The following is a 27,804-nucleotide window of genomic DNA, read 5'->3' as shown; positions in this document are numbered from 1 at the left end:
AGAATGTCTTGCTCTCCAAAAAGCTTTGGATACAGTGCTGGAAGTTGGATCAGGCTCATTTGTTATCTTTTCTGACTCTAAAAGTGTTCTTTCTGATCTAAAAAAGAGGCAAGGAAAAGTTATTCCAATTATTGTTCATCTACAGGGAAAAATTCAGAAAATAATGTCTTCTGATGGTCTTCAACTGAAAATGGTCTGGGTTCCTTCTCACATAAGGATTAAGGGAAATGAAATTGCTGACAGTATTGCAAAACAGGCTATCCACCACCCAATTACTTGGAAGGTTGCTCTCACTGTAAATGAAACTTCAAAGTTAATAACCTCTGCTGCAAGTTCTATTAGAATTAATAATAGATGTATTGCAACAACAAATATTTATGTTTTGTCTTTTGAGGGGCATTATATCCCACATCACCTTATCCACCCAAATAGGAAAATTGCAAACTCTATTTTCCGTCTGAGAACTGGTCATGCAATGACCAGATCTCGTCAAGCACTATATCATCTTACAGATAGCAAGTCATGCCCTTTTTTTAGGTGTGTAAATATTGATGAAACTATAGATCACATTCTCTCAGAATGCCCTCGTTTCACAACTGAGAGAAATATTCTGATCAGAAAAATTGAATCATTGGGCCTGAAGACGTCCACTCCTCTCGTTTTAGGTTTCACTCGTGTTAGTAAAGATAAGGAGTTAAAAATATTGGAGGCATTGGGAGTTTTTGTGTCTTCAACAAAGATTTTCAACTGGTTGTAATTTCATTTTTTTTTTTTTTTTTTTTTTTTTTTTTTTTTTTTTTTTTTTTCAGTCACAAGAGTGTGGTGAGAAGAGAAGATGATTTGATTTATTTGATTTGTATGTTCTTTTCGTTTCTGTGATTTTAAGTTTAATTATTGTTTGGTGACGCAGAGGGCGAAAGCCGAGCGTATTTTCTCTACAACTACAACAAGTGACACGTGGCCAGACAAGTATTTGTTGCTATCTTTTAGGGGTTAAACCTCGATTAGTAAAAATCCCATTGGACAAGTAAACAAACACAGGGTTAGGGTACCACAAGATTAGAAAATGCAAATAAAGGAGAAACAGATATACAAATACATTTCCTAAATTTTGAAAAAAAGGTAAAATTCAAGTTAATTGACTTCTTGCTAGGCTATCTTGGAAAGGGTTTAGGTTAGGAAAATGAAATTTTCAGGGATGGGTCTACAGGCTAAAGTATGTCCCGGGAAGATATCTTGAAAAACCTACCTCCACTCCTCCCTCTAGAGGGTCCTGACCTTTAAAAACATGTGTGTTATAAAAGTGAAACTGTGCAAAATAGATCTTCTGCTTAATTTAAGCACAACAAAATTGTTTTTAGCTTCATAACTTAGCTCAATTCCATTTTATAAGGTTTTAAAGATATACAAAACCATTTACAAAATTTTGAAAAAAAACATTGATATGGCTTGAAATTCTACTCAAATAACAGGAATTGCATTTTCAGATCTAAATGCAGAGAAAAAGCAACTGGTAACTGAAAATTAGTTAAAATGTTGTTTTGTTAAAATTTCAATAGGAATAGACCTGTCATGTAGGTGAACTTCAGGGTCCTCTAAAGGGAGAAAGAGGGAGTAGAGGTAGGTAGGCTACTTCAAAATACCTTCCTGGGATATACTTTAGCCTGTAGACCCATCCCTGAAAGTTTCATTTTCCTAACCTAACCCCTTTCCCAGATAGCCGAAATTCAGTAAACTAGAATTTTACCTAATATGTAAAGAAGTAAATCAGGTAATTGCAGTAGGTAAGCTTACAGGCCAAATTACTGTCCCTTCAGACCTAATTAACTAAAAGCTCTGTAAAAAAATAGCTGTATTTGTACACACACAATGAAATCAGACTGATTGTATCCTGGTTTGAAATGGGGATAAATTTGGTGGCTTTAATTTAGGTAATGTTTTTACTCATAATCCTAGTTGTAGGCTATACATTATAGGCCTAGTTAGAGCTTTCACTGGTTCCATTTGGCTTTTTGCTCCTTACTTTGCTATCTTGTCTTTCTTTTTCATTTCCTTCTATACCTAGATGACTAGGTATAGGCTATATTGAAATTTAATAACAAAGCCTAATCTTCCAAGGTTGTTTAGGTTTACTTTGGTTTGATGTAGCTCTATGTCCAGTGTTTCAAACTTAGGGTTTCTTAAGATATTGAGAGCAGATTTAAAGTCAGAGAATATTACTATGCATTAATTGCTCTGCTTTGGTTCAATTAGGGTCTCTAAGCCCAAATTGACAGCAGCTACTTCAGCTGTTGGGATACTAGTCCCTGACTTATGTTTTTCCATAATGCATAGGCTGTGCTCTTTTAAAAAGCAACCACTTCCACATCCCTCTTCACATAAAGATCCATCAACATATAGTTAGGTATTTCCATTATATTCCTTTTCTAAGAGCTGATGTAATGATGGATTGCATTTTGGGTTTAAGTTTTATTTAAACCCTTGTAAGCAGTTTATGTACAGAATTTGTCTTGACTCATTGGAAATAAGTGAGCTAAGAAAGTTGAAACAGGACTGGAAATTGTACATCAAATCTAAATCATCTGTTGAGAAAATGAAAGCTAGTTAGCCTGAGATTACTTCTATGCTCAAAGAGAAACTGTTTGTTGCCATCCTGAAGCAAGTTTATCCTAACATGACTTGTACTGATGTAGAATCCCTTGTTCCAAGGGCATCAAGGACAATAGAAATCAGCAAATTTGAGCATTCCAAAGTGTTTAAGCTATATTTTGGGACCAGGGAGGACCTTGAAGATTTTCTTTTGGTATCAGTTTGGGTTGGCTTTGAGAAGCTGCCTGCAGAAGATTTCAAATTTCTCCCAAAAAGTTTATTTTCCTGTTATGAAGTTGGTCATATAGTGGCCAACTGTGTATTAGTGCCTATTTTTGGTTACTGTATTGCTTCTGACCACACCTCCACAAAGGATAATAAGTGCACAAAAGATATGTACTGCAAAAAAGGCCATACATACAAAAGCGTAAGATGTCTGGCTAATCAGGCAAAAAACAATGCTAAACCCAATCAAAATGAGTCTGAAACCTGCCTACTCAAGGTTCAATGAAGAAATAAACCAAGGATCCTCCATCTCTTATACGTTTGTCTCATGGAATTTAAATGAAAATTTGCTAAATCATTCTGTGCTTTTAAAGGACTTTTTATCTAAGTGTGACATAATGTGTATTCAGGAGCAATTTGCAACTACTTTGAGCCTGAGCCTTTTGGAACTGTCAACCAATCATAAAGTATTCTTGGTCTCAGCTTACTGATCTCAGTCTTTAGGCCAGCCTTGTGGTAGTCTAGCAACCTTTCTGAAGTCTATTTATCCTTAATCCATTTTTGATTCAGCAAGTGACTTTTTGGCAATCAGAATCTGGAATTTTATTGTGCTAGATATTTATCTGCCCACAAACTACCATGACAACCAATCTGAAATACTTTTTGCCATTAGTGATTCTTGTTTATCCAAATGTTTGTGAAAAATAAAAGAGCACAGTTTATGCTTTATTGCAACTGGTGACTTCAATTTTTGATCTAACCAACCCACATAATTCTTCTGGTGATTTTGATTACTCAAGTATTATTTTTGGACTGTTAAATGATGATTGTGTAGTTGCACTGAAGAATGAGAGTTTTACTTATGTCTATAATTTGGGTAGTACGTCTAACTTAGACCATGTTTCTCATACATCATCTGTAACTATTGCCAAAGTTGTTGTTAGTAATTCCAATTTTATGTCAGATCACTTCCCTTTGTCTTTTAGTGCTCTGATTGGTGATTGTGGCCCTTCTTCTAACTGGCTTCTAAAAAATCAATCTGTATTTTATGCTAATGATTGGGATAGGGCATCTCTAGATTTTTTCCAGAATGTGTGTTATGATTTCCTCACAAAAATTTGTGTCCATCTTGATTTGTTGATGCAGAGTTCAAGGAAGAATATGTATGATTTTTGAGTTAGACTGAACATTTATTGTAGTGAACTTACTCATGCCCTAGCTCTTGCAGAAAAATTGGCAGTACCTATTAGGTGAATAAAAGTTGGAACTGAAGAGCCTGGCTGGTCAACTAATGATAATTTACAAAATGCTTGCTTTTCTGCTAAGTTTTGGCTTTCAGTTTGGATTGAAGCAGATAAACCATACAATGAGTGGCTGCTAAAACTGTATTATACTGAACGCCAGTTGGCAAAGTACCTTTCTCTTTATTGGAGCTCAATTATTTTGTCTTGTTTGGAAGAAGTTTGGTCTTGGCCAAATAAGTTGTGGTCCAGTCTTGTAAAAGATATGCCAAGTCAAATACCATCTTGTATACCACTTTCCTCATGGGCTGAGTATTATAAAAGGAGAATTTTCTATTCCAATTCCACATCTGCAAAATAGTTTCAAAGTGAAACTCCAATATTTTTTGAGCATGCTTCTAGTCCTTGACTGATTATTTCCAAGAGCTGGATTATTTCTAATAATCAGTTAATAACCAATTGCAATTAGTAAACCGAAGAAAAAAAAAAGTCTAGAGGATTTGATAGGATACCTGCACAGCATTTGTTGTTGTGTGGTGAACTGTTTATGGAACCCTTAGTACTCCTTTACCAAATAATATTTAATCTGGGATTTGTCCTTGATTCTTTTTCAATTGGATGTTTTACTCCTATCCCAAAGAAAAATAAACCTCCTTCTGAATGTTTGTCTTTTTGTCCAATAACAGTTGCAACTTTATTTTGTAAAATTTTTGAGAATTTGACAGATGATGAATTGAGAACTAAATGTACAGTTTAGGCCCACCATTTTGGTTTTCAGTCTTGCCTGGGGTGTGGTCATGCCCTTTCTGCTTTGGTATCTGCTTTAGTTGATGAAGAAAAGCACTGGGAAAGTATTGCTTTAGCTGCTCATGATAGTAAGACGTGCATTTCATTTGCTTCTCCACAAGGAGGTTCTATTTGACTTGGGTTTGACCAGTGCTGATTCCTGCATCCTAGCCCTGCTGGCTGACATGTATGAAAATCTGAAAGTGGAACTTAGGCTCCCTTTACTAGCTAACGAGTTTACTACCAGTCTTTTATGTGATTTTGCTTTTTCTTCACATGGAAATTCCCTTCTCTCAGTAAAGAAAGGTTAAGACAAGGTGCTATTTTGTCACTGACAGTATTTAATAACAGTATTTTTAAGGTCACAATCAAAGTCACTTATGACTTATATTCTGTTTGGTATTGATTTGTCTTTCACTTGACATGGACGAGAAGCTAATTTTATTAAGTTGCAACAAAAGTATGCCCATATTGGACTCCATTTTAATGCTGAAAAGTCTGAAGTGCTGCTTTTTAACTCAAAATCAGATGCTGCTCAGAGCATCATACTTGGTGGTTCTATTGTTGAGTTTGTGGATGATATTGTGTATCTGCGCCTCCCTATTGGACAATCAATGTTAGAGACATGGTGGTTACTGCTCTCTCATTTTCAGAAGCGATCTTTTTTTATGTATAGCTGTATAGTGGCAAATAAGTGGAAGTTTGATTGTTGTCTTTTGGGCCAGGTGTACAATGCTATGATTTTTCCTCATTATCTTTATCTCAGTCCCTTTTTGTGCATTTTTACATTTTGCTACAGATAAACTGAAATTACACTCAGATAATCAATGTACTACAAGTTTGCAAAGTTTCTGCTCCATTTATCACTGTAGACAAGGAATAGGTATGTTACGCGCCAGTATGGTGTTACTAAACCTGAAGAAGCAATTCTGTGGCAAATTGACCAATGTAATTCATCAGTCAAGACCCACCCATGGGCCAATGTTTTACAGCAGTAGTTGGCATCTGTTTTGTTTGTGTCAGATGAATTAGTGTCTTGTGCTTCTTTTTTTTTGTGCTCAATTTATTTCTCCATTGATGGGTACTAAATACATTCATTCATTCATATGTGACATAGAACACATTATGGCTTCAAAGCTATCATATGAAGACACTATAAAGACATTTGCTTTGATAAAAGCATTTAAAGTTAAATTTTAATCTACAGGATAAAAGTGATTGTATTTATTTTAAATGTTATCACCAATAAAATATTGTTATGATGAATCTTAAAGTTTTTCTTAAAGCTCTTCACCCATAAGGGTTGCAAAAATAAAAGAATATGCCACTGTTATTAAAACAACTATATACATATACAATAAATAACTATATTCTTCAAAGAAGTAAAATAGCTATAACCTGATACCTATAATTGGTTTGTCAACTGGTGGCACCAAATGTAATTCTTGGCCTGGGTTGACAGGGTTATATCTGTCCCTATGCTATGGATAATTAGATGACTGCCTAAGCAAATATAAATTAAAATGGATACTCAAGTCATAATTAAAATGATTGCCACAAATAAGTGTAGGTGTGTCACCATTTAAACCCATGTAGAACTTAAATGTAAAGATTTCAAGCCACTTTGGAAAAAGGAAAAACAAATATAGGATGGTCCTTTTTGGGATTTCTTTTTTTTTGGGGGGGGGATAATGCCTTTAAAATTATGTTAGTTTCTTTTTGGTAAAGAGGCTTACAATTGCAAATTTATCAGGGACAATGTGATGTATGGCCTGCTTCTGGACACCCTACCGCCCTCTCCCCTCAAATGAAAAATTTGAGGTCCTTTAGTCCAGACCATGAACCTTGGAAACCTCAAGCTTATCAGAAAAAAAATTTACTCAGATTCAGGAGGCTTGTCCCCTAACACAAAATAGAATTTAGCCTTCTTGTGGGGGAGCCAAATTTACTTTCCATTTTTTTTCTTCTGCACTGGGGTCTTGACAGTCCAAGGAGTTAAAAATACTAGTTTCAAGTTTATAGGGAATAATAAAGAAAACATTTTCGTGGGACTAGCGGGCACAAATAGGAGCCTATTACTGCTAATTTCTGTCATCCTTCCAAGTATCTGACCATTGGCAGTGCGTTCTGAGGAATACGCTCCTGATGGTGCCAAGACTGTTATAGTGGTTATTATGTTTAGAAAAGAGTATTGAATGGTGAATCAAGTGGTAGACTTAAAAAAGGATATGTTCAAACCCAATATTTTTTCCCATTAGGTAGATAACACAGTTCTTTGACTCAATCTCATATTCACACCAATGATCATTGTTAGCTTCTTCTTAAGATGACTGATAAATTTCAAATAGATTTTTCTGCTGGTTGGATTTTGTGAAAAATGTGGTACTTGCTAGTTACCCAAAACATGCTCAAGAGGTTTGCTTTGTTTGATCTGAATAAACCTATTTTTTCTCTTGTACTCGGCTATAATTAGCTTAGGTACTTTCTTGTTAGCTAGTACACACTTAAAAATTGAAGTTAGGTTAATCATAATGAATTATACCAAAATATGATGAAATTGTAATAGTTTAGTAACAAAACTATGGAAACTAACGGCCTGTTTTCCATAATTCTTTGTTGTAGTTTCCATAATTCTGTTACTAAAGTATTTATATTTTCATCATATTTGGGTATATTTTAATATGATTGCCCTTGCTTCACTTCTTGGGTGTGTTCTGAATAATTAATATGTACCAAAACAGCATATATATCCCTATTAAAACACAAATGGTTTTCTTTTTTGGTTTTCCCTGTAAACTTACGGAGACATTGTTACGTCAGAATTGCTGCATCATTCTGACTCCACATAGAAACAACGTCAGCCAATCAGCTTTAGATTCTTAAACAAAACTCCAAAATCCCACAACATAAAACGCGAAGTTTAGAGTTGTAAAAAGACTAATCTTGAATGCAGTGCTAAATTGGTTAGACACAAGTCAGCTTTTTAGTTTTTTATTGAAATGGTAAGTGTTTTCCCAATTTACACACTCTATCTGCAATTAACCGATCTGATTTGGCTTATTTCAGGTTTATTTATTAACAATATTTATTTTAGGCTTGGAGGCACCTAGCTTTGTTTAGGCTAGCTATATTGACTCAGGAAATGGATATAATTTTGAAAATCTATTGATTCTTGGAAAGTTTGTTATTTTGTTTGTTGTCTTATGAATACTTTTTAGTTTTACTAGAGAGTCGATATCAAACCCCTCCCCTCAGTTTTTTTTTAAGTAGCCAGTTTATAATAACTTATCATTTAACCATTTCCTAAATATGAAAATTTCCAACAAAAATTTTATTTAGCCTATAGGTTACATTTTTCTTTGTATTTAAGCAAGAACCAATCAAGGGAAGGGTATCCTCATGGACAGCTAGGTTAGATAATGTAAAGGTGTATACTAAGTGTAATTTTATGCTTCAGAAATAGTTTAACTAAAGACAATAAAGATGGCATGGGTCAGACTATAGAAAAACAAAGTATTTCTATCTCACATTGTTCATAGCGAGTTGTCATATCATGACTAACTCCAAATTTCAGAAATTTGGTGTATGTGCCATATATTTTTGTAATTCTTGCTATTGAAATTTTAGCCTCTTAAATTTCCCCTCTGGCGCTGGCACAGTGAAGGTTCACTTTCACTGTTGTGCACTTCAAATGGTGTCTATTTTTAGTTCCCAACCAACCTTAAACAACTTTGGTCCTCATATTATTCTCAAAATGTTTCAAGACTGTCAAGAAAAACTTCCGAGCCAATTTTTGAAATTTCAGGACTTAATAAATACCAGTTGCAGGCTAGGACCAAAAAGGCAGATGCTTATGAAATATAACCAAGGAAATGATCTTGACAAATAAAAACTAAAGTGTAGCTTATGATTGTAGAGCTTCAATAATATAGTGGGACAGGTCCAGAAAGGGGATTTTCAAGACAAGGACCTGAGTGGAAGTGACTAGAACTGAATATTGTATTTTCGGTTAAATGTGTGTATGCTAAGTTGACATTTATTAGACCAATTTTCTATGATTATCGTAATTCAATGTTCTATATGGTCATTGTAAGACCAATTTATATGCATGGTCAATTTACATGTAAGACTGATTAAGCTATGTTGGGGTTTTATTCTTGGAATAAAATAAAGTTACTTCACTTTGACATGAAATGTTCAGATAATCCAATAATCTTCTTTGAGCCCTCCACTATTTTCATATTAAATGTAGCTTTTAGTTTTTACTGTGTTCGTCATCAATGTTCTCATTCTCATTTGTATATTGTTTACTATTATCTGTGATTGAGTAGGTCAATGCACTTATGTGTTAAGACGTTATTACCACATTACCCGGCTACAAGATTACAACTTTTTTTTTTTTTTTTTTTTTTTTTTTTTTTTTAAGCATAGAGTTTAATTGGTAAGAAATTTGCTTTGGAGAATCAGGACTAAAGAGAAATATAAATACTGTTCTGTTTTATGTGAGAGATTCTAATAATCAATTCACTTGAGTTTTTTTTCTTATTAATAAAACTTGAAATTGCTGCTTGTAATGTATCCTTAAACCTTCAAGTTATGATTTATCTAGACTTACATTCTACCTAGGCTGCATTAAAGCTTTTAAAGCACCAACATAGCGGTTCTAGCGTTAAGTTGCTTTGGCTTTTTATAATTTTTTCAGAATAAGTTGCAGAGTGGAGGATAGCATATATCCTGCTCATATACGTTTTTGTTTCAGGCTTCTCAATTTACTGATGTGCAAATGGAAGATTTGAGAGCATCATTTGCCCTTTTTGATCAGGATGGAGATGGTCACATTACCACCTCAGAATTAACAGCAGTCATGAAGTGTCTTGGACAAAACCCTACAGATGCTGAAATCTTAGCCATAATAAAAGAAGTAGATGCTGATGGTGAGAAGTTTTTATTTTTTTTTTCTCAATCTTCTCCTTTTCCGCAAATTCTTTGCTGTGTTGGCCTCAGGTGGCTTTGTACTGCAGTAAGTTGTTAGTAGTAGTAGTATTGTGATTTTGTTTAGTGGTGATTCTGTTTTCAAGTTGGGTTTTCTAATTTCTTCTGAAAGATGTCTTTGAAAGACTTGTAATTCATGAATCTTTGTTAAGATCTATAGCAAACAATTTGAAAGCCTTGTTGTATTCTTGGGTCTTTTAGACGTTGAGGACAAGGAGCAAAATTTCTACCAGTCAAACACAGTGGTTAGGAAGTAACATGGAAATTGCTTGGGAAAGGAGTTTTTCAAAAAAAAATTGCAGGATGGGCTAATCACTTATGTTTTTATCGATGGTTTGTGAAATAGCCTCGCATTCTCTGCTGTCATGGCTGTCTCCCTGCTTTTCTTAAACTCATTAAAATTTGATTTGATATATCATGGGTGCTTACAATTCATGGTAAATGCCAAAACCAAACTAAAGCGATATATACATAGGTTGTTTTTGAAGCTGTGAGGAATTCAAAACTAAAACGATAGTTATTTATGTTATATTATTCTCTTTTTAAAAGTATTTAAAGAATAGTAATACATCCTGTCTGGCTGTAATGACAACGCAGTCTGACAGTTACTTTTTGGATTTGTTTGTAGACAGAAGAGACTCATTTGTATATTTTAAAGGGATTCACATGATCCAATAAAAAGTAAAACAATATAGTAGAAAACTAGATAGCATCTTTCCAGATAGTAATGGCAATCTATTATACATTTTTCACTTTTTTTTTATTTTATTTTTTCTTTTTTTTAGAACAGTGATTCAGGGTAGTAAGCTTACATGAGCACGACAACTTAGGTAAACATGATCAAAAGGCAAGTAAAAGAGCATAAATAATAAAATAAGACTATTTTGAGTGCTCTGAGGACAGGCTTGTAAGCATGAGCTATGACTTGTGAAGTACAGAGATAGTGCGTTGCACCGCTCAAGTATTTTTCGCAAGCAGGTGTAGAGGGACGACCAACGACTTTTACAAGTATATCATGTAAACAGATGGATGAAGTGGCAAGCAACTACATGTAGCAAGTAAACTTTGCCACAATTTTGTCACGCCCCATCATTGAATTTGTGGTGCCAGAACAGAACCCAGTCTAGTTTTGCAAATGGGCAACTCCTTGGGTACACCCATGTCCGTCGTCTCATCTGTTATTATAGAAAATGGTGTTTTATCTAATTTGTTCAACAATCTTTTCTTAAAAAAAGACGGTGAATTCTTAGTGACTCAAAAACTAAGTTCGTCTAAACGCAAGTGGAAGCTTTCTTGAGCCAGAGACAGTGTTTCTTGCTATCCAATGTCAAATGGACGGTTATGTCTGGATTTTTTTTTTTTTTTAAGATCAAAATTTCTAAGAAAAAACTTTGGGTTTTTCCTACGAGAATGACCTATTTTTTAGCAACTTTTTTTTTTAGTCTTAATAATCGTAACAAGTGTTTTGGATGTCAAAAGCAGTTTTCAACCATTCGTGAAAGCGAGAAAATAAAGACTTTTGACGTATTTTGAAAAACTACAAGCCTTTGACATTCTTACAGACCAAGGTAGACATCCTCCTAGATTACTGATTAATCAAATTGATCAATCATGTTGAGTTGACACCAAAATGTCACGTAACAAGGGTTTTGTAAAATCCCAATAGGACAACATATTTGTTACATAGAACAGAAAGCTATAAAAGAAACTATTTTTAGGAAACGGTACTATCGAGTTTTCTGAATTTGTGATTGCGATGGCTAAGAGTGTCAACGACATTGATGCTGAAAAAGAAATAAAAGAGGCCTTCGACGTCTTTGACAAAGACGGCAACGGACATATTAATGTAGAAGAACTTCGATACGTTTCGGTAAATTTGGGCGAAACATTCTCTGATGAAGATATAGCCGAGATGCTTAAACAAGCTGATTTCGATGGTGATGGTGTTGTAAACTATAAAGGTATTTTTTTATGCTTGGATATTTTTCTAAAACTTTTAGATGGATGCAAAAATTCAGCTTGTAAACTTTTATTTTAATGCACATAAAAATCTCACTTTAATTTGAAACTAGAATTTTTCATTAAGCGGTGGTCTTATGCTTGTCTAGCCAGAATGTCATGTCTAGACATGTGTCTGCCCAGAAATCTAAGTCTTGACACCTACCATTCACAAGTAAAATTTAGTATTTCGCTTAAAAAACGGCAGCTTTTCTTGGCAACAACACGATATTAATAATATTACAGGACCTAAATACCCAGGCTAGTACAAAATGGGGAAATATGGTATCCTAGTTTGCACTGATTTTGTGCTAGGACAGAAAATAGTAATGGCATTAGACTACTACAATTTGGTAGGTGGGATAATCTGGGTAGTTATAAACAACCTGATGTTTAGTCCCAATGCAGCCCATGAGTTAAAATAGTGCTTGCATTAAGTCTCATTCTAACTTATTTTTTACTTTCTTCAAAGTTTTTTTTTGTCATTCCTCAACTTAATTATGACATGGAAGGAATTATTCTTTAATAAAACAAGAAAAATTTGCCTACTTGTTATTTGTCAAGTAAAGTTAAGACCATTCCTTAATAAAAACAAAGCGAGTGAAGAATTCACTGAAACGAGGATTTCGTAATAAAACAGGCTATTAGGGAGGATAACTGCCAACAGAGTAGTTGATGTGTTGCTAGACTTCAGGAGGACAATTTGAGATGAATTATTCTCTTAAGGAGAAAAACTGGATGAATTTCGAGCAATATTAGCTTGTTAGAAGAGACAATGATTTTTTGCAAGAGGTCTCTGAGTGATAGATCGTAAAAGAGCAAGAAGGGAAAAGGAAGTAGGGAAAGCATTAAAGTATGATTTTAGGTTTCACTAAATGGATGCCATAAATTAGATCAATCAAGATCTGGAAAACGCAACCAGACTGCTTAATTAATTTTACGCTTCTGAACAGGCATGACTGAAGCATTGTGAACATCGTGAGGCCGACGATTGCTGCCCATTCTAACCATGAGTCCCCAGTATCGGCACTGACTGCTTATGAGTTTATCAATAACGAGTGGCTGTTTAGTCTTCTCTCTAATTTCGTCCCTCCAGTAGATTCTGAGAGACCGTCGAAGACAATTATTTTCAAAACTTTGGATCCTTTCCTCTAGCTGTTTTGTCAGCGCCCAGCTTTTGGAACCATACGTTAGTACTGATAGGACATTGCTATTGAAGAGGCTCAGTATTAGCTTCAAACAGAAAGTGGCACTTCTCCAAACGTTTCTTAACATATCAATGGCGCTTCCTGCGTACGTTATACATGTGGCAATTTCATGCTCAGGGCTTCCATCAGTGCTCACTAGACTCCCAAGATATCTAAACATATCTGTCTCTTCAATTTTCCTTGCTTTAACTGTCAGTGGTTTAGGAGGTAGTCTATTCACATTGCGCATGATATTTGTCTTTTGCGTGCTTATTGTTAAACCTACTCTTTCACCTAATTTCAAGAGCTCATTTATGTTGTATTGAAGCTTCTCTCTTCAGTGAGAAAGAAGCGTTATATCGTCTGCGAAATCTGCATCAAATAAAGTGCGATTTTTGTTCAACTGAATGCCACTTATCAGGCACGTACACAGGAATTTTTTCGGGGGGGGGGGCAAAACCTTCGAAACAGCAGATATAAAGTAGCACTTTTTTATTTAGTAATGCAAAAAGCACGTATATCGGAAAATACAGATTAACTTTAATCTGTAGTATTGTAGCGGATGGGGGGGAAGAAGACTGAAGCCTCAAAAGTTCGTTTTAGGCTCAGGTTATGTTCTATTGCAAAAACGTAGATTTTAATGAAAAATGATAGTTACCAAAATTGATCCTGAAAAGATTTTATCCGTAAAAGGGGGGATAAACGCCCTAATATCAAGGATAATTCTATTTTGCTGTGGACAGCAAACTCTCTTTACAAAAAAAAAAAAAAATACAGGACAATTGCTAATTACTTCAAAGAGGGTAAAAAGTTAGACAGAAAATGGATTAATAATTGGGCAGTGACTTGAACGGATAATTACATGCTGTAAAATCCCCCCAAAAAGGCTTCACATATGTATCTAGGTTCTTAATAAATGTCCTATTTTTGCCAGAAATCCCCAAAAAAACATGGGGAAATTAAACATTTCACAATTTTTTTTTTTGGGGGGGGGGGGGCCCGAAGGCCCCCCCCCCTGCATACGTGCCAGCCACTTATGAAGTTGCACGTCCGCAGGATGAAACCAATGAGTAATATAAACAGCACTGAGGACCGAATGCACCCCTGTCGAACGTTTGAGTTGACTTTGGACCACTCAGTCAAGTCCTTATCATTAGTTTGAATAGCACCATTTTATCAGCGAAGCCATAGTAGCGCAGTACATTCCTTAGTAAGTCTCTATGGACTGAGTCGAAAGTCTTCTGGAATTCGACGAAAGCCATTATGATTTCAGTCTGCCATTCATTTGAATCTTCAATAAATATTCTAAGAATAAAGATGATGTCAGCACATGACCTACTTGGTCGGAAGCCATGCTGTTCATCTCTGAATATGGCTTCAACTTTTGTCTGGATGTGGTTCAAAAGTACTTGGCAGAGGACTTCGCTTCCAGCAGACTGTAGGGTGATACCTCGCCGATTGTTGCAATCAGAAACTCTACCCTTCTTAATTAGTTTCAATATATACCCTTTCTTCCAATCTGTGGGAATATCCTCAGTGTCCCATATCTGCATTAAAACTTCGTGTAGTGGCTCAGCTAGCACTCCAACACCGTATTTCAATAGTTCAGGTTGCATACGATCGATGCCAGCAGCTTTTCCTTTCTTTAGTTTACGTAGTACTGTCTCTATATCATATATACTAATCGCCTCTGTACTTATGTCTAATTGGAAAAGGGGTCGACCATCTGGGGGGTCTGCAGGAAGGGCAAAATTTAATATTCCGTGGAAATACTCTTTCCATCTATTATCGATTTCTTCTTTGCGCGTTAGCAGTCGTCCTGATTTACTCTCAATCGCAGTAGCAGGCTTTTTGAAATCTTCTGTGATCTCTTTCGTTATGCGATAAACTGCCCTATTATCATCTTTACTAGCAGCAGCTTCGGCTTCAGTAGCTTTGGTCTCGAGGAAGCAACGTCCATCTGCTCTCCTTTGGGCTTTTTTGCTTTTTCCTTAGATAGTCCTTATATTCAGAGGTGGTACTGAGGTCGCAGGAGTCTAGTTGAATTTTCATCTCTTTCCTCACTGACATGAGTTTCCAAGAAGAATCACTTAGCCACTGTTCCCTCTTCTTTTTAGGGAAACCAAGAGTCTCTTTAGCTACAATTTGCACATTTTCCACGATCTGGGTCTATGTTTCACAAACAGACTGCAAATCAAATGTTCGAAGAGTTCTTTTGCACTTCACAATAGTCTTTAGCTTCAGCTTGAAACGGGCGATTACTAGCTGGTGATCAAAGAACAATTCAGCACCACGATTGGAATGTACATCTTTGAAACATCTGTGTTGCTTCCTGATCAAGAGGCTGTCAATTTTGCTTCTTGTCACTCCATCAGGGGAAGTGCAAGTATACTTGTGGACTTCCCGGTGGGGAAACAACGAGCCATCAACAATTAGGCCACGGTCAACACACATATATCAATCACACACCATTATCATTAATGGCGCCAAAACCATTTTATCACTTCAGGTGCATATCTATGGCTATTACCAACTTTAGCATTCAAATCACTACATATATTTAAAATCTCGTGCTCAGCTACATAGTTGACTAGATCGTTAAGGTTGTAATAGAAACAATCTTTCTTGGAATTATTGGCTTCATTTGTCGGAGCAGATGCTACAATCATTGTCAGCTTTGACTGCAAGCTTGCAAAACGGACTTCCATCATCTTTTCGTTTTTGGGGACGAACTCAAGCATTGACTTGGTCGCAACTTAAACGTCTTGGCCGCAACTATCTTGGGACTAGAGACGTGCTGTTAACCCCCTAAGATTTGTTAATCTCCATGATTGGATTAGCCCTAAATAGAAGAAAATGAAATCTATATAAATGTTCAAATAGAACATTTTCGAAATATCTGCAATGTCAAAATGTATTTAAATATATATTCTCTTCATTTTTGAAGAGATTTCTAAACATTTTTCTTTCTCTTGGCTTAAACCTGGAACACATGTCGGTTAAAAAGACAACTTTTGTTGGCGTCTGAATGAACCATGATCTATACCCCAAAGCTTGTTGTGTATATTTAAAATGACATCTAGGAACATTGTATGTGCCCTAGACACAACTCACAGCTGTTGACTGCGTGGCAAAACACAGCCAAGCATATATATATATATATATATATATATATATATATATATATATATATATATATATATATATATATATATATATATATATATATATATATATATATATATATATATATATATATATATATATATATATATATATATATATATACATATATATATATATATATATATATATATATATATATATATATATATATATATAGTGTTAGTGTTATTTTTGTAAATATAAAGATATCGCTGAAAAAGCTATCCAAAAAAAAGAGGGAAGTAAACGTAAAAAATGATTCCCAGTTTACTATATTGATGGTAGGCTACAGTCAAGGAAAGTATATAGATGTTAATTCTAAAAACTGTCTGTTCTGTCTTCTCTGAAGACATTTTATAAACATTCAATACATATAAACATTAATTTTGCGAGTCTCAACTTCGGTTGACCGTCTTTGAGAGGATCACTTGCAAGTACACTTGGCAACTTGTCCCTTGTGCTTGTCAAGTACAAGTAGTACTTGAACTACTTGACCTTTGAGTTGTTTTAGCTTCTTCAAGTGTTTTTGATACCGGGGTAGATAACATCAAGGGGAATGCACAAGGCTGCGAAATTCATGAAATGGTACACCTTTTGAGCTGATGTTGACGTTTTCCTGGTAGTTATGCTAGAACCTTTTTAAGGACTACCCTTTCCTGAAGTTTAAAACAAAATTCCGCTAATTGAAAAAACAGAATTCACAGTTTGTAATGATATCGGCTTCATCATTACTAAGTATTAATTTTTCCGGAATAAAACAAGAGAACCAAAATAATTTTTCTGTGATTTCTGGGAAATTGGGCGTCGCCTTTCAGTTTCCTGTGACTTAGTGGAGCGGCTTCACCATGCTCTTAGATATGGTGATCGATTGAGGTATGGAGTCCTTTTTTTTTTTTTTTTTTTTTTTTTTTTTTTTTTTTTTTTTTTTTTTTTTTTTAAGCAGTGGAAACAATGATTAAAAGTTGTGGAATTGTTTTCCCTACTTTCTATACTAGTGTCAACCTCTTTCGAAACAAATTTCATATTGGAGTTTCTTTGTTGGTTTGGGGTGGGGGTTGGGCAGTTACATGTCGGTTTTGCGTATATTTTTTCGAATTATTGTTTTGCTGGGTCGATACTGGGTAAGGTTCGTCTTTGGCGGTTTACATTTAGACGTAAAAACAAAATGGTGAGATGTACAGTATTCAGAGAATTTACTAATGACAATTTCAAGAATAGTGATGAGGTTCAAAAGACCACTTTGCAGACCTTAATTGATATATGCATTATGAAAAACAACTGTAGTGGCCTGGAGTTGTCTTTGGGAGGGATACAGACCACATTTCCAGAATAGTTCAATAGCTTAACAGAGTTGCCAACTTGAGTGTCTGAAAGGTTGAATGAAAGGCTTAGACTTGTATGTGGTGCTAAAATATGCGTTGAAAATCGCGTGGCTGTACTCAAGAAGCAGCCAAAACAGAAGGTTTGAGCGGGGGGGGGGGAGTCTTTTCGCGTGGAAAGTTTATTCCTAAAAACGTCGTTCTAGTCAATGCCTAAAAAGGAATTCAAACTTATATTTTAATGAGAACATGTAAAATTATGTCTGTCTCCTAAGAGTAAAAAATAGGAACTTGTTTTTAGTGTGTAGCTGTTCCATCTCTTTTTTTAGAAGATCTTTCTGTATATTTCTTCTGACATGTTTTATAACCATGGGAAGGCCAGGGCCCCGTGGACCTTTCAAGCGGCGCCTCTCGCTGTTTCCTTTGAGTTATACGACTGAAATGTTTTCTTTATTTATTTAATTTTCACAACTCTAGTTTGAATGCTTGTGATCCCTGTAAATGAAAAGATAAAACGAGGATGTAATAAAAAGAAACACGTCATCTACAGGTACTTCTCATAATGAAAGTTCTTTCGTCGTTTTGTTTGCTTTAAGTAAAATAAAGGTACTTGTTAATTATAGCGACCACACCCAAGAAGTGAAGTGATGTTTATCCTAATGAAGTATATCAAAATACGATGAAAATATTATACTTTATTAACAAAATTACGAAAACTACATGAGAAAATTGAAAGCAGGCCGCCCAGAACGCATTGTATTAAAGAGCTAACCCAACTACCTCTTATGTATTAAATATTCAATTAAAATATATATGTATAGTAGTTTATTTCACTGACGCTAGGCTAAATTTTCTTCGAAAGTAGACAGAAAAATCTGTTTACTCAGATCAGTACTTGAGTATTCTCAAGTGACACTGTCCTAATATTGGTGTGGTTGCTATAATTAACAAGTACCATAAAAAACAAATTTTGTCAACTGAAAGTAAGGAGCAAGATCAAAACTCAAAGTGAACAGAAATTATTCCCTATATGAAGAGGTTTCCCCCTCCTTAATACCTTTCGCTTCACGTTGAAGTTTTTAACACTTTAAAAAAAGATTCCTATTCTAATTAAACGGACCTTGTGTTTCAGGAATCGTTCTTAGAAATTGGGACAAACAGTCAAACTTTAGTGTAAAGAGCAAGGTATTCAATGGAGGGCAACCGTTTTGTATACAGAATAATTTCTGTTCGTGTTGAGTTTTAATGCTTTTTCTTACTTTTAGTTGAAAAAAAAACTAGTTATTTTTAAATTTTTATTATTTTTCAAATAGTGCTGATTAATTAGGCTCACCTTCCCCATGAAACATTCCCTCCCCTCACAGGAAACCCCTCCTTGGAAAGTTCTTCTCGCTTAAAATGCACTCTCTCACTAAAGTTTCTTCCAGAGAATTCCATCCTCGCTGAAAATTCTCCTTAGCATACTTTTATTTGAAAAAGACTTAAGTTCAAATCGTTATTCTGATCACTCAAGAATTCTTCCCTTCCATGGGAATTATTTCCTGGAAATCCAAACAACGGAGAAAATTTTCTCTCCGACAATTCCCCTGGAACATATCCCCATGCAAAAGCAAATGGGCAAAGACAAAGTAAGACAAATAAAGAGAATTTTCCATAGAAATTCAATAGAACCTCCCCAGGGTAATATATCCCCTGGAAAATTCACTACGGAAATTTTTCTCCACACAGAAAAAATTCTCGTTGGAAAACTCATCCCAAGCACAAAATCCTCCTCCATATAAAAAACATCTGCATACTTCCCAATAACACATACTATACGTAAGCAATAGGCAAATTTTAATAACTTAAAGATCTATCCTCAGGTGCTGGGGGGCGCGTTATCTCCAAAGGCATTATTTTTTGGATTTTCAATATGCTATACAAAATGGCTATCTCAATATTTTGATCAGACGAATTATTGGAAAAGGGGACGTGGGAGGGGACTAGTAGCCCTCTAAATCTTTTTGGCCACTTAAAAAGGGCACTAGAACTTCTAATTTTCATTCAAATGAGCCGTCTCCCAATTTTCCAGGAGCATTGGTTCGATACAGCTTTCCCTGGGGACAAAAAACAACAAAAAAGAAACAAATAAACATGCATCCGTGATCTTTCTTCTGAATAAAACTACAAAATTTTATATGTTCGCAGACAGGAGCTCCAAACCTCTACAGTAGGGTTCTCTAATATGTTGAATCAGATGGCGTGATTTTATTAGGATTCCTTGACTTTTAAAGGGTATATTTCCTCTTTTTCGGAAACTGGGCAAATATTCTTAGGCTCGTAGCTTTTTATGGGTTACACTAAGCATCAAATTTGTTTTTTAGAGTTTCGGTTACTATTGAGCCGTTTAACTCCTTACCACTGTAGAGATATTTAGACATTACGGTCATCCTCAAAATAACCTGTCACCTAGGGTCTTAGTGCGTATAAAAGCTTCTCCCATTTCCTTTGTTCAAGGGATTCATTGTGTATATCTCAGTAACTGGATCAATTTTAAATGGTGCGAACCTGTATTATTTATGATTGTGGAAGCAGAAAGAAAGGGGGTGAGCCGGCAAGTGGTTGGCTACTGACCTATCTTACAGGTATGACTTATGACATGACTCAGTGATGGATCTATTTTATTTTAGCAATATTACCCCCCCCCCTAAAAAGTCAATTCGTAGTACAGTTATCCATACAGTGGTAGTTATTAATTTGGTTAAAGTGATATACATATATATAAATATATATATATATATATATATATATATATATATATATATATATATATATATATATATATATATATATATATATATATATTATCTATTTTAGCAATATTAGCCCCCTCCCTAAAAAATCAATTTGTAGTACAGTTATAAATACAGTGGTAGTTGTTAATTTGGTTACAGTGATATATATATATATATATATATATATATATATATATATATATATATATATATATATATATATATATATATATATATCCTATCACTGTAACCAAATTGATTTTTTTAAGGGGGGGGGGATAATATTGCTAAAATAGAAATATAGAAAATAAAATAGAATATATATATATGGGGCTCTCAGCTGCGTTTGTCTATCGCTAAATACCCAATTTCAATTTTAGCAATATTACCCCCCCCCGCGCCTTAAAAAAAATCAATTTGGTTACAGTGGTAGGATTTTCTGTTTTATCTTCGGTTAGAAGGGAATATGAGTTACTTATTCTCTTGGGTACAGCGCTGTCCTCCAATCAATGGTAACGCTTGTTATACTGCAAATTAGACCATGCAGGTTTAAAGGAGTTCACAAGATCCCTGATAGCCATAGTACAACGATTGTGTTAGTGAGTCTAGAGGTCCAAGACACATTAAAACAAGGAAATAATAAACAGTTATTGCCGGACTTGGAGGGACTGCCTAACTCCTTGGCTCAAAATCTGGTTGAAAATGAGTGTGAAAAGGCTTAATCATGTTTTCTTGATGTTATTATAATTAATCTTTATTCAGAAATCTTTTGTAATGTTTATTTATTCTTTTACTGATAGTTTCTGTGTTTTTTTTTCCAGATTTCGCCAGAATGATGAAACTGAATCAGCGCCTTTCTTAAGTTGACATCTTTCAAGATCAATCATGAACAATGAACGGAATTAAAAGTAGCTTATTACTTCTCTTTTGGCAAGTTAAATTAATTAAACATGTTCGCTCTCTGAAGTTTTTCCTTTTTAATATTCAGGAATTCTATTTTTAAAAGGATAAACATCCTCCCGAGCCGTTGATGGTGCATAGGGCTTCGATTCAACGCTTCTTCTTTACAGGGCAAATTGTAGACCTGTTGCCCAACCTTGCGGCAATGGAAATTGAACTCTAGTCCTTTGCCGGAAGATCTATCCGTCGTGCTATCACAGCGTAGGAATTCTATTGAGCATTCAAGAATAGACTTGTGTTTACAGCAACTCCTATTATGTGGGAAAACATTTTATGTTCGACTTGAATGTGTAATCACAGTTTTGCCGTCTTTCACAGTACTGAGTACTGACAATTCAACTGAAGAACGTAAAACAAAACTTGTAATGCAGTAATTATGCGGAGCTGCAGTAGAGAGATATCTAATACAATTCAAGTTGGTCCCTTGAAAAATAAGGAAACGTCCAAGTTTCCCAAAAGAACAACTACAACCAATCATTAACCTAATTCACTATTCTATTTTCGTGTACCTCTATTTAAAACAGAAAAACATGGACGGGAAGAAATGCCTCTAGGTACACTTAAATCAACACTACCTCTTGTACCGCGTGAATGAACAAAAGACCTAACGCACAATAAATCACTAAAACAGCGTGGTTGAATATCCTGCAGCAATCCAAAAATAACCCACAATACATAAAATTCACGGAGGCCCGCAGCTGACGAAATTTTCAAGGTTGGATAATATTCCCGGACAGACTGACGAAGAGGAATTCCTGCTAAAAGCCTAACTACGTAACTTTGTAGAACTTTTATTGGTTTAAGGATAGATGGAAAAGTGGAGAGCCAAATACTTGAACAATTAAGTATACACGGGTGTCTAAGAGAAGAGTAAAGATGGCGGAGGACAGATATAAGAAAAAAATGTTGGAGTTTCTTCATTATACCTAAATCTCTTGCCAGAATTTTACTAGTTAAAGTTACATGCTGCTTAAAAGATAAGGTTTCATCAATTACAATCCCATATTAGTTAAAAGAAACAATCCGTTTTATAACTTCATTAACCGTATCTAGTTCCTTCATCCATAGGTAAAAATCCGGCGATCGTGAGAAAATGACAAAATCAGACTTGCTTATGATCCAAAATTGGATAAACCTTTACCTGATGGAATGACGGTCGTTACAAAACCTGCTGATAAAAGTTCAGAGTTTTGTTTGTTGTTGCTTTGCTTATGGAATATAAAAGCATTTTTTCAGTCAATGCATATGATATAGGTAACAATAGTTTTATGGAGTTTAAAGTAGATATTGACAAAAGTTTACCACCACATAAACCAAAGTCCTTTAATTTGCCACTGAAAATAAAGGAGGTTCTGCAGCAGTATATTTATGCGGTGACAAACGTAGGTATTATGAAAACTAGCAGAAGTGATTATTGTTGCCTTATATTCCTTATTGCAAAATCTCAGGAGAAAATACCTTCTAAGCATGAGTGGAGTTTGGAAACTCAAATGGTTATGTATGATAGTCAGGAGATTAATAGTCTAGCTAGGGACAGTGCCTCCCCTATCGGTAGGATCTAAGATGTACTGAACCACCTTAGCCCAAAGAGAAAATTTAGCATTATCGATTTAAAACAGGCCTTTTTCAATGTATCATTGGCAGAAGAAAGCCAACAATATTATTCGTATACCGGACCGCATAGTGTGTAATATGTGTATCGTAAGCTGCCTCAAGGTAGTAACGTGAGTCCTAAGGCGTTATGTCAATGGGTTTCAGTTTTATTTCAGTCGCCGGAAGTGAGTATCCTGGGGTACTGAAAGTTTAAATTTTGATGAAGTGGCTGAGTTAGAAAGTCTAGCTCTGGCAACAAAGGTATCTGTCCTAATGGTTTCTGAAATTTATCAACAAAACCCGGAACTCCTGAAAATAGGTAGTTTTTATGAACTTATAAAAAATGCGACCTGATGACCACCCACTGGGGAAAGAAAGGTGGTGGAGTTCTTATTTATGCCCATGAAATCATAAAAGCAGCTAGACTTGATCGAAATAATGTGGGTCATTCTAAGACCACGACGTCTCCCCCGGAAATTCACTGGTATTGCTCTCTGCGTGTATTATTACTCACCGGGTCAGACGAGTGAATATCGCAAAACATTCGTAGAAAAGCTGCAACTCGGTTCGGATTTTGTTTGGGGCAAATACCCATCATGTGGAATTTTCATGATGGGCAATGCCAATGAGTTAAAGCTTAATCACCTGGACGCATGAATCGGCCTTAACCAGGTCGTCAATTTTCCCACAACCAAAGGCGGTACGTCTCTTGACCGAATTTCCGCAAATATGCGCGAATTTTAAAACATACCTACGACCGGGGCTCCGATTAGAGGAAGTTATCACTTTTCTCTTTAACTTAACCCCACCAATTCCATTAAGACGATTAGACTGATAGTTACAACTGTAACTATCAGTCGACCAATCACAGATGAGGGACTTCTGACTTTTGGCCAGTGGTTAAGCTGCGAGAAATGGGAAAAATTTCAAGATACTAAAAGTAGTAATGAAAAAACTACTATTTTGCAAGAAACTTTGCTTCAAAATTACACGGCCTGTTTTCCTGAGACGTCAGATCGACCATAAATTACACAAAAAGAAGCTATGAAAATGGTAATGGAAAAAAAAATGGATTTTCTGTCATGGTAATACCCAACAAGCCAACAGTTTGAAAAAAAAAAACTAAGAAAAGTCACTCGAAAACACGCGAACAACTATGTAGAACGTGAAGTTAGTCATCTGAACAAGTCCAAACCAAACCATTGGTATAACCGAATCAAAAGGATGACAGGCAATTTTGAAAAAGGAGTCGATTTTGGCATTGATGAAGAAAACGTCGTAACTGCCAACTCCTTTAATAAACATCTGGGTAACATTGTGCAATCCCTCCTGCCTTTGCTGAGGGAGGAAGTACCCAATCCTTCTGCTAAGTCTTTTCATTTCCCTTTAATATCAGAGTCCCAGGTGGTTTTTTAAATTAAAAAGGCTTCAAAGAACAAGCATTATTCCTGTAGATATTCCCGTCCATCTCATCAAAGCATTTCCAGATTATCTTAGTGGCCCCTAATACTCCTTTTTAATCGGGTGACAAAAACAGGTGAGTATCCATCAATTTGGAAAATGGGTTCATCACACCAATACCAAAAAAGATGCGCCCAATGATTTTCTGAGTGTCCGACCGATCACCATGACACCCATTTTTAGCAAATTGTATAAAAGTTTTGTTGCAGCATGGCTGAAAGACCGTATTCTGGAGAAAATTGATCGGAGGTAGTTTGGAAATATGGTGAACATGTCTACATCTCATTACTTAGTAAGTATAATTGACGGTATTTTACAAAAAACCGATGAACCAGATTCTTGGATTAATCTTATTGCAATAGACCTAAGAAAAACTTTTGATCTAATTTGCCACAATATTCTTGTAAAAAAAAAAAAAAAAACCTTCTTTGACTAGGTGTGCACTCATTCCTTGTGGGTTTAATTGCTACTTTTCTTTCTGGTAGATGTCAACGGACAAAATATAAGTCCACCTACTCCGACCCACTGCCCATTTTTTGTAGACTTCTCAAAGGTACCCTCTTGGGACCATTTTTTTTTTCTTGTCATGATAAATGATTTGGCAACAACACTGGATGACCTCTGTAAGTACATCGACGATCTGTCACTCATGAATGTTGTCGAAAAAACCTCCCAAGCAGAGAAGGCTTACTAATGAATGATATATGTCAAGAGGCAAAGGTGGAAAATATGACTGTCAACTTTGACAAATCTGTTATTTTAGCCATTTCTGTTTGAAAATCTACGCCAGTTCTTAACCCGCTTATTCCCAGCACCAGTCACGTGACCGAAATCAAACTGCTTGGTGTTCATATCACCTCGGATCTGAAGTTAAATAAACATGTTGATGGTATCTTAAAAAGCCAATTTGGCCGACAGGTCTCTGAAGTTGTTGGCTCTTCATGGAATTCCTTTACCACACCTCCTACGCATTTATTTCTCTTTTATTAATTCCACACCTTAATACTGTTGCCCTGTATGGTATTTCGGGCTGACTAAGGAACAGTTGGACCGGGTTGAGAGGGTGCAGTACCGTGTCCTCCTAGTAATCTCAAAAGCCCCAAAAGTACCGTACAATATCCCTTCTTAATCAGTTTCAACTTCAAACCCATAGCTCCTATCGTTTAAAACTCGCACTATCCTTTGATAATAAAATCCTGTCCAACCCTAGACACCGAATTATCCTCCCGCCCCAACATCAATCGGCACGGGTAAGGCCAATCATGTCCGTTGCAGAGCCTGTACCTGAACTTCAACCTGTGACCCACCATTTCACCCAGGAGCAAACCACTCCAATTCCCCAAAAAAACACTCAATAATGGCTAAAATCTCTTATCTATTTAAATTCTTTATTTTACAACTAGTGCGCAAACCACTCGGCGAGGATGGCGTTAAAAAGAAAACTTAAGAGCTAAAACGTTGATCAGGCAAGAAGCATTCTATTATATATTTTAGAGATTCAGACAGGCCAGAAACCATTTCAAAACAACATAATTTTTTTATTCTCTTTTTGAAAGAACCAAGGGAACTCCTACCTCTCATTTCAAGCGGTAGGTATTGTAAGCCTTAGTGCAGACAATGTCAGGCGAAAAACCCGAACTGACTGTTGGCGTATGTCGAATATGAATCTGTAAAAAAGTCTTGTACTTGGAACATGCTCTTCGGCTACCATACTGAATAGATTCGTAAAAGGCAGTGAAAGCAAGCAGGAGAGGAATTTGAAAGTAAAAACCAAGCTCAGTTCTTCGTCATTTCTAATGGCAAGTTGAACAAGACAAGGAATGATACAATTTTATATGTTGTCTTTTTCAAAATTACCAGTAAGCTCAAGGACCTCAGCAGTCAAACAATCCATCACTGCTTGCAAGGTAACACTTAAGATGAGTTAAATGCGCTTTAAATAATTTCGACTTAGTTCATTTTTAAACACCATAGATAACTCATAAATTCTTTAGATTACTTGCAAACTTTTTTGACCGGTTATAAATGCTGTAGATTATTCATAAGCGCGTTTGGCCACTTGTAAAATCAATACATCACTTATTTGATCACTTGAAAACGGTTGATAGCTTATAATAGCTCTTGAATACTTATAAAAGCCAGGAATTATTATGCATGCTTTAAAATCTTTATAATCGCTTTAGTTCGCTTTTAAGCGCTTTAAAACACTTATAATACTCAGGCGCATTCAAAGCTCGAGATTACTTATGAACACTTTTTATGATTACTTACAAAGGCTAAAAATGATTGCTTTTGGTTGATTGTTAACACTCATGAACACTTATCAAGGAGGCACACTCGTGCCTCTATAAAGAGGTGACACACGACAATGTTAAGCGATCTGCGGTTCCAGTGGTCGCAGAGGGATGGGGAGGGATGCATTTCGTAGCCCGAGCTCCAACTAAGAAACCTGCAAAATTTCATCCCCCTCCAACCTTTCCTTCATGGGGAAAATCTGGCCGAAAGTTTCGACCCATCAACCCCAGCCCCCCTTTAACGTTGTCCGATCGGGCTGAAATTCACAAGTTAAGGTCCCCTAGGGCCCAGGACCTTATCTGCGAAATTTCAGCTCGATCCGATAACTCCTTCCGTGTTTTCCAGAAACCACGCATAGCTACTTAAAATTCATTTTCTTTTTTTTCTCGACGCCTACAGGTCACATACGACATCGGATCTGGGTGTGCGAGGACTCATTCAATGCGGAATTCTCCGGGTAAGTGCCCTTCAAAGTTTCGTAGGAAAATCTTAACCCCCCGAAAGTTTCGACCCCCCAACCTCACCCCCCCCCCCTTTTAACGTTGTTCAATCGGGCTGAAATTCACAAGTTAAGGTCCCCTACGGCCCAGGAGCTTATCCGCAAAATTTCAGCTCGATCCGATAACTCCTTCCGTGTTTTCCAGAAACCACGCATAGCTACTTAAAATTCATTTTCTTTTTTTTCTCGACGCCTACAGGTCACATACGACATCGGATCTGGGTGTGCGAGGACTCATTCAATGCGGAATTCTCCGGGTAAGTGCCCTTCAAAGTTTCGTAGGAAAATCTTAACCCCCCGAAAGTTTCGACCCCCCAACCTCACCCCCCCCCTTTTAACGTTGTTCAATCGGGCTGAAATTCACAAGTTAAGGTCCCCTACGGCCCAGGAGCTTATCCGCGAAATTTCAGCTCGATCCGATAACTCCTTCCCTGTTTTCCAGAAACCACCCATTAGCTACTTAATTAACGTATTTCTCTCCATAAGAGCCCATGTTAATTTGAAATTTTTAAAAGTTATTGAGAAGTTATATTCACAGACATGTAAGTGATTAGCTCAGTCGGTAGAGCGTGGGACGTTTAATCCTCTGGTCAAGGGTTCAAGTCCCTTTCGGGCGGTTTTTTTTAACAACATCAAAATAAAAGTGTATAATTTTGATAGCACCTGGACAGCTTATCAATTGAGAGATAACAGAATATTAGCTTCTTATGAGCAAAAGAA

At 35.9% G+C, this 27,804-nt stretch overlaps 1 protein-coding gene across 2 annotated transcripts; it reads left to right on the top strand.

The window, feature by feature from the left end:
• The first annotated feature begins 942 nt into the window (after positions 1-942).
• Positions 943-21,242, top strand: LOC136031425 (neo-calmodulin-like). 2 transcript variants are annotated; one of them, XM_065710994.1, is made up of 4 exons: positions 943-969; positions 9,601-9,775; positions 11,552-11,794; positions 21,098-21,242. In XM_065710994.1, exons 2-4 carry the CDS (start codon positions 9,625-9,627, stop codon positions 21,136-21,138), a joined length of 435 nt encoding a protein of 144 aa, XP_065567066.1. In that variant the 5' UTR covers positions 943-969; positions 9,601-9,624; the 3' UTR covers positions 21,139-21,242. The 2 variants fall into 2 exon arrangements, with proteins under 2 accessions (XP_065567066.1, XP_065567065.1); XM_065710993.1 differs by lacking the exon at positions 943-969 and adding an exon at positions 7,602-7,843.
• Positions 21,243-27,804: the final 6,562 nt, after the last annotated feature.

The sequence above is a fragment of the Artemia franciscana genome, chromosome 9 (assembly GCF_032884065.1).
Source record: "Artemia franciscana chromosome 9, ASM3288406v1, whole genome shotgun sequence".
In the NCBI taxonomy this organism is placed as follows: domain Eukaryota; kingdom Metazoa; phylum Arthropoda; class Branchiopoda; order Anostraca; family Artemiidae; genus Artemia; species Artemia franciscana.
This window is presented reverse-complemented; position numbering and strand designations above follow the sequence as displayed.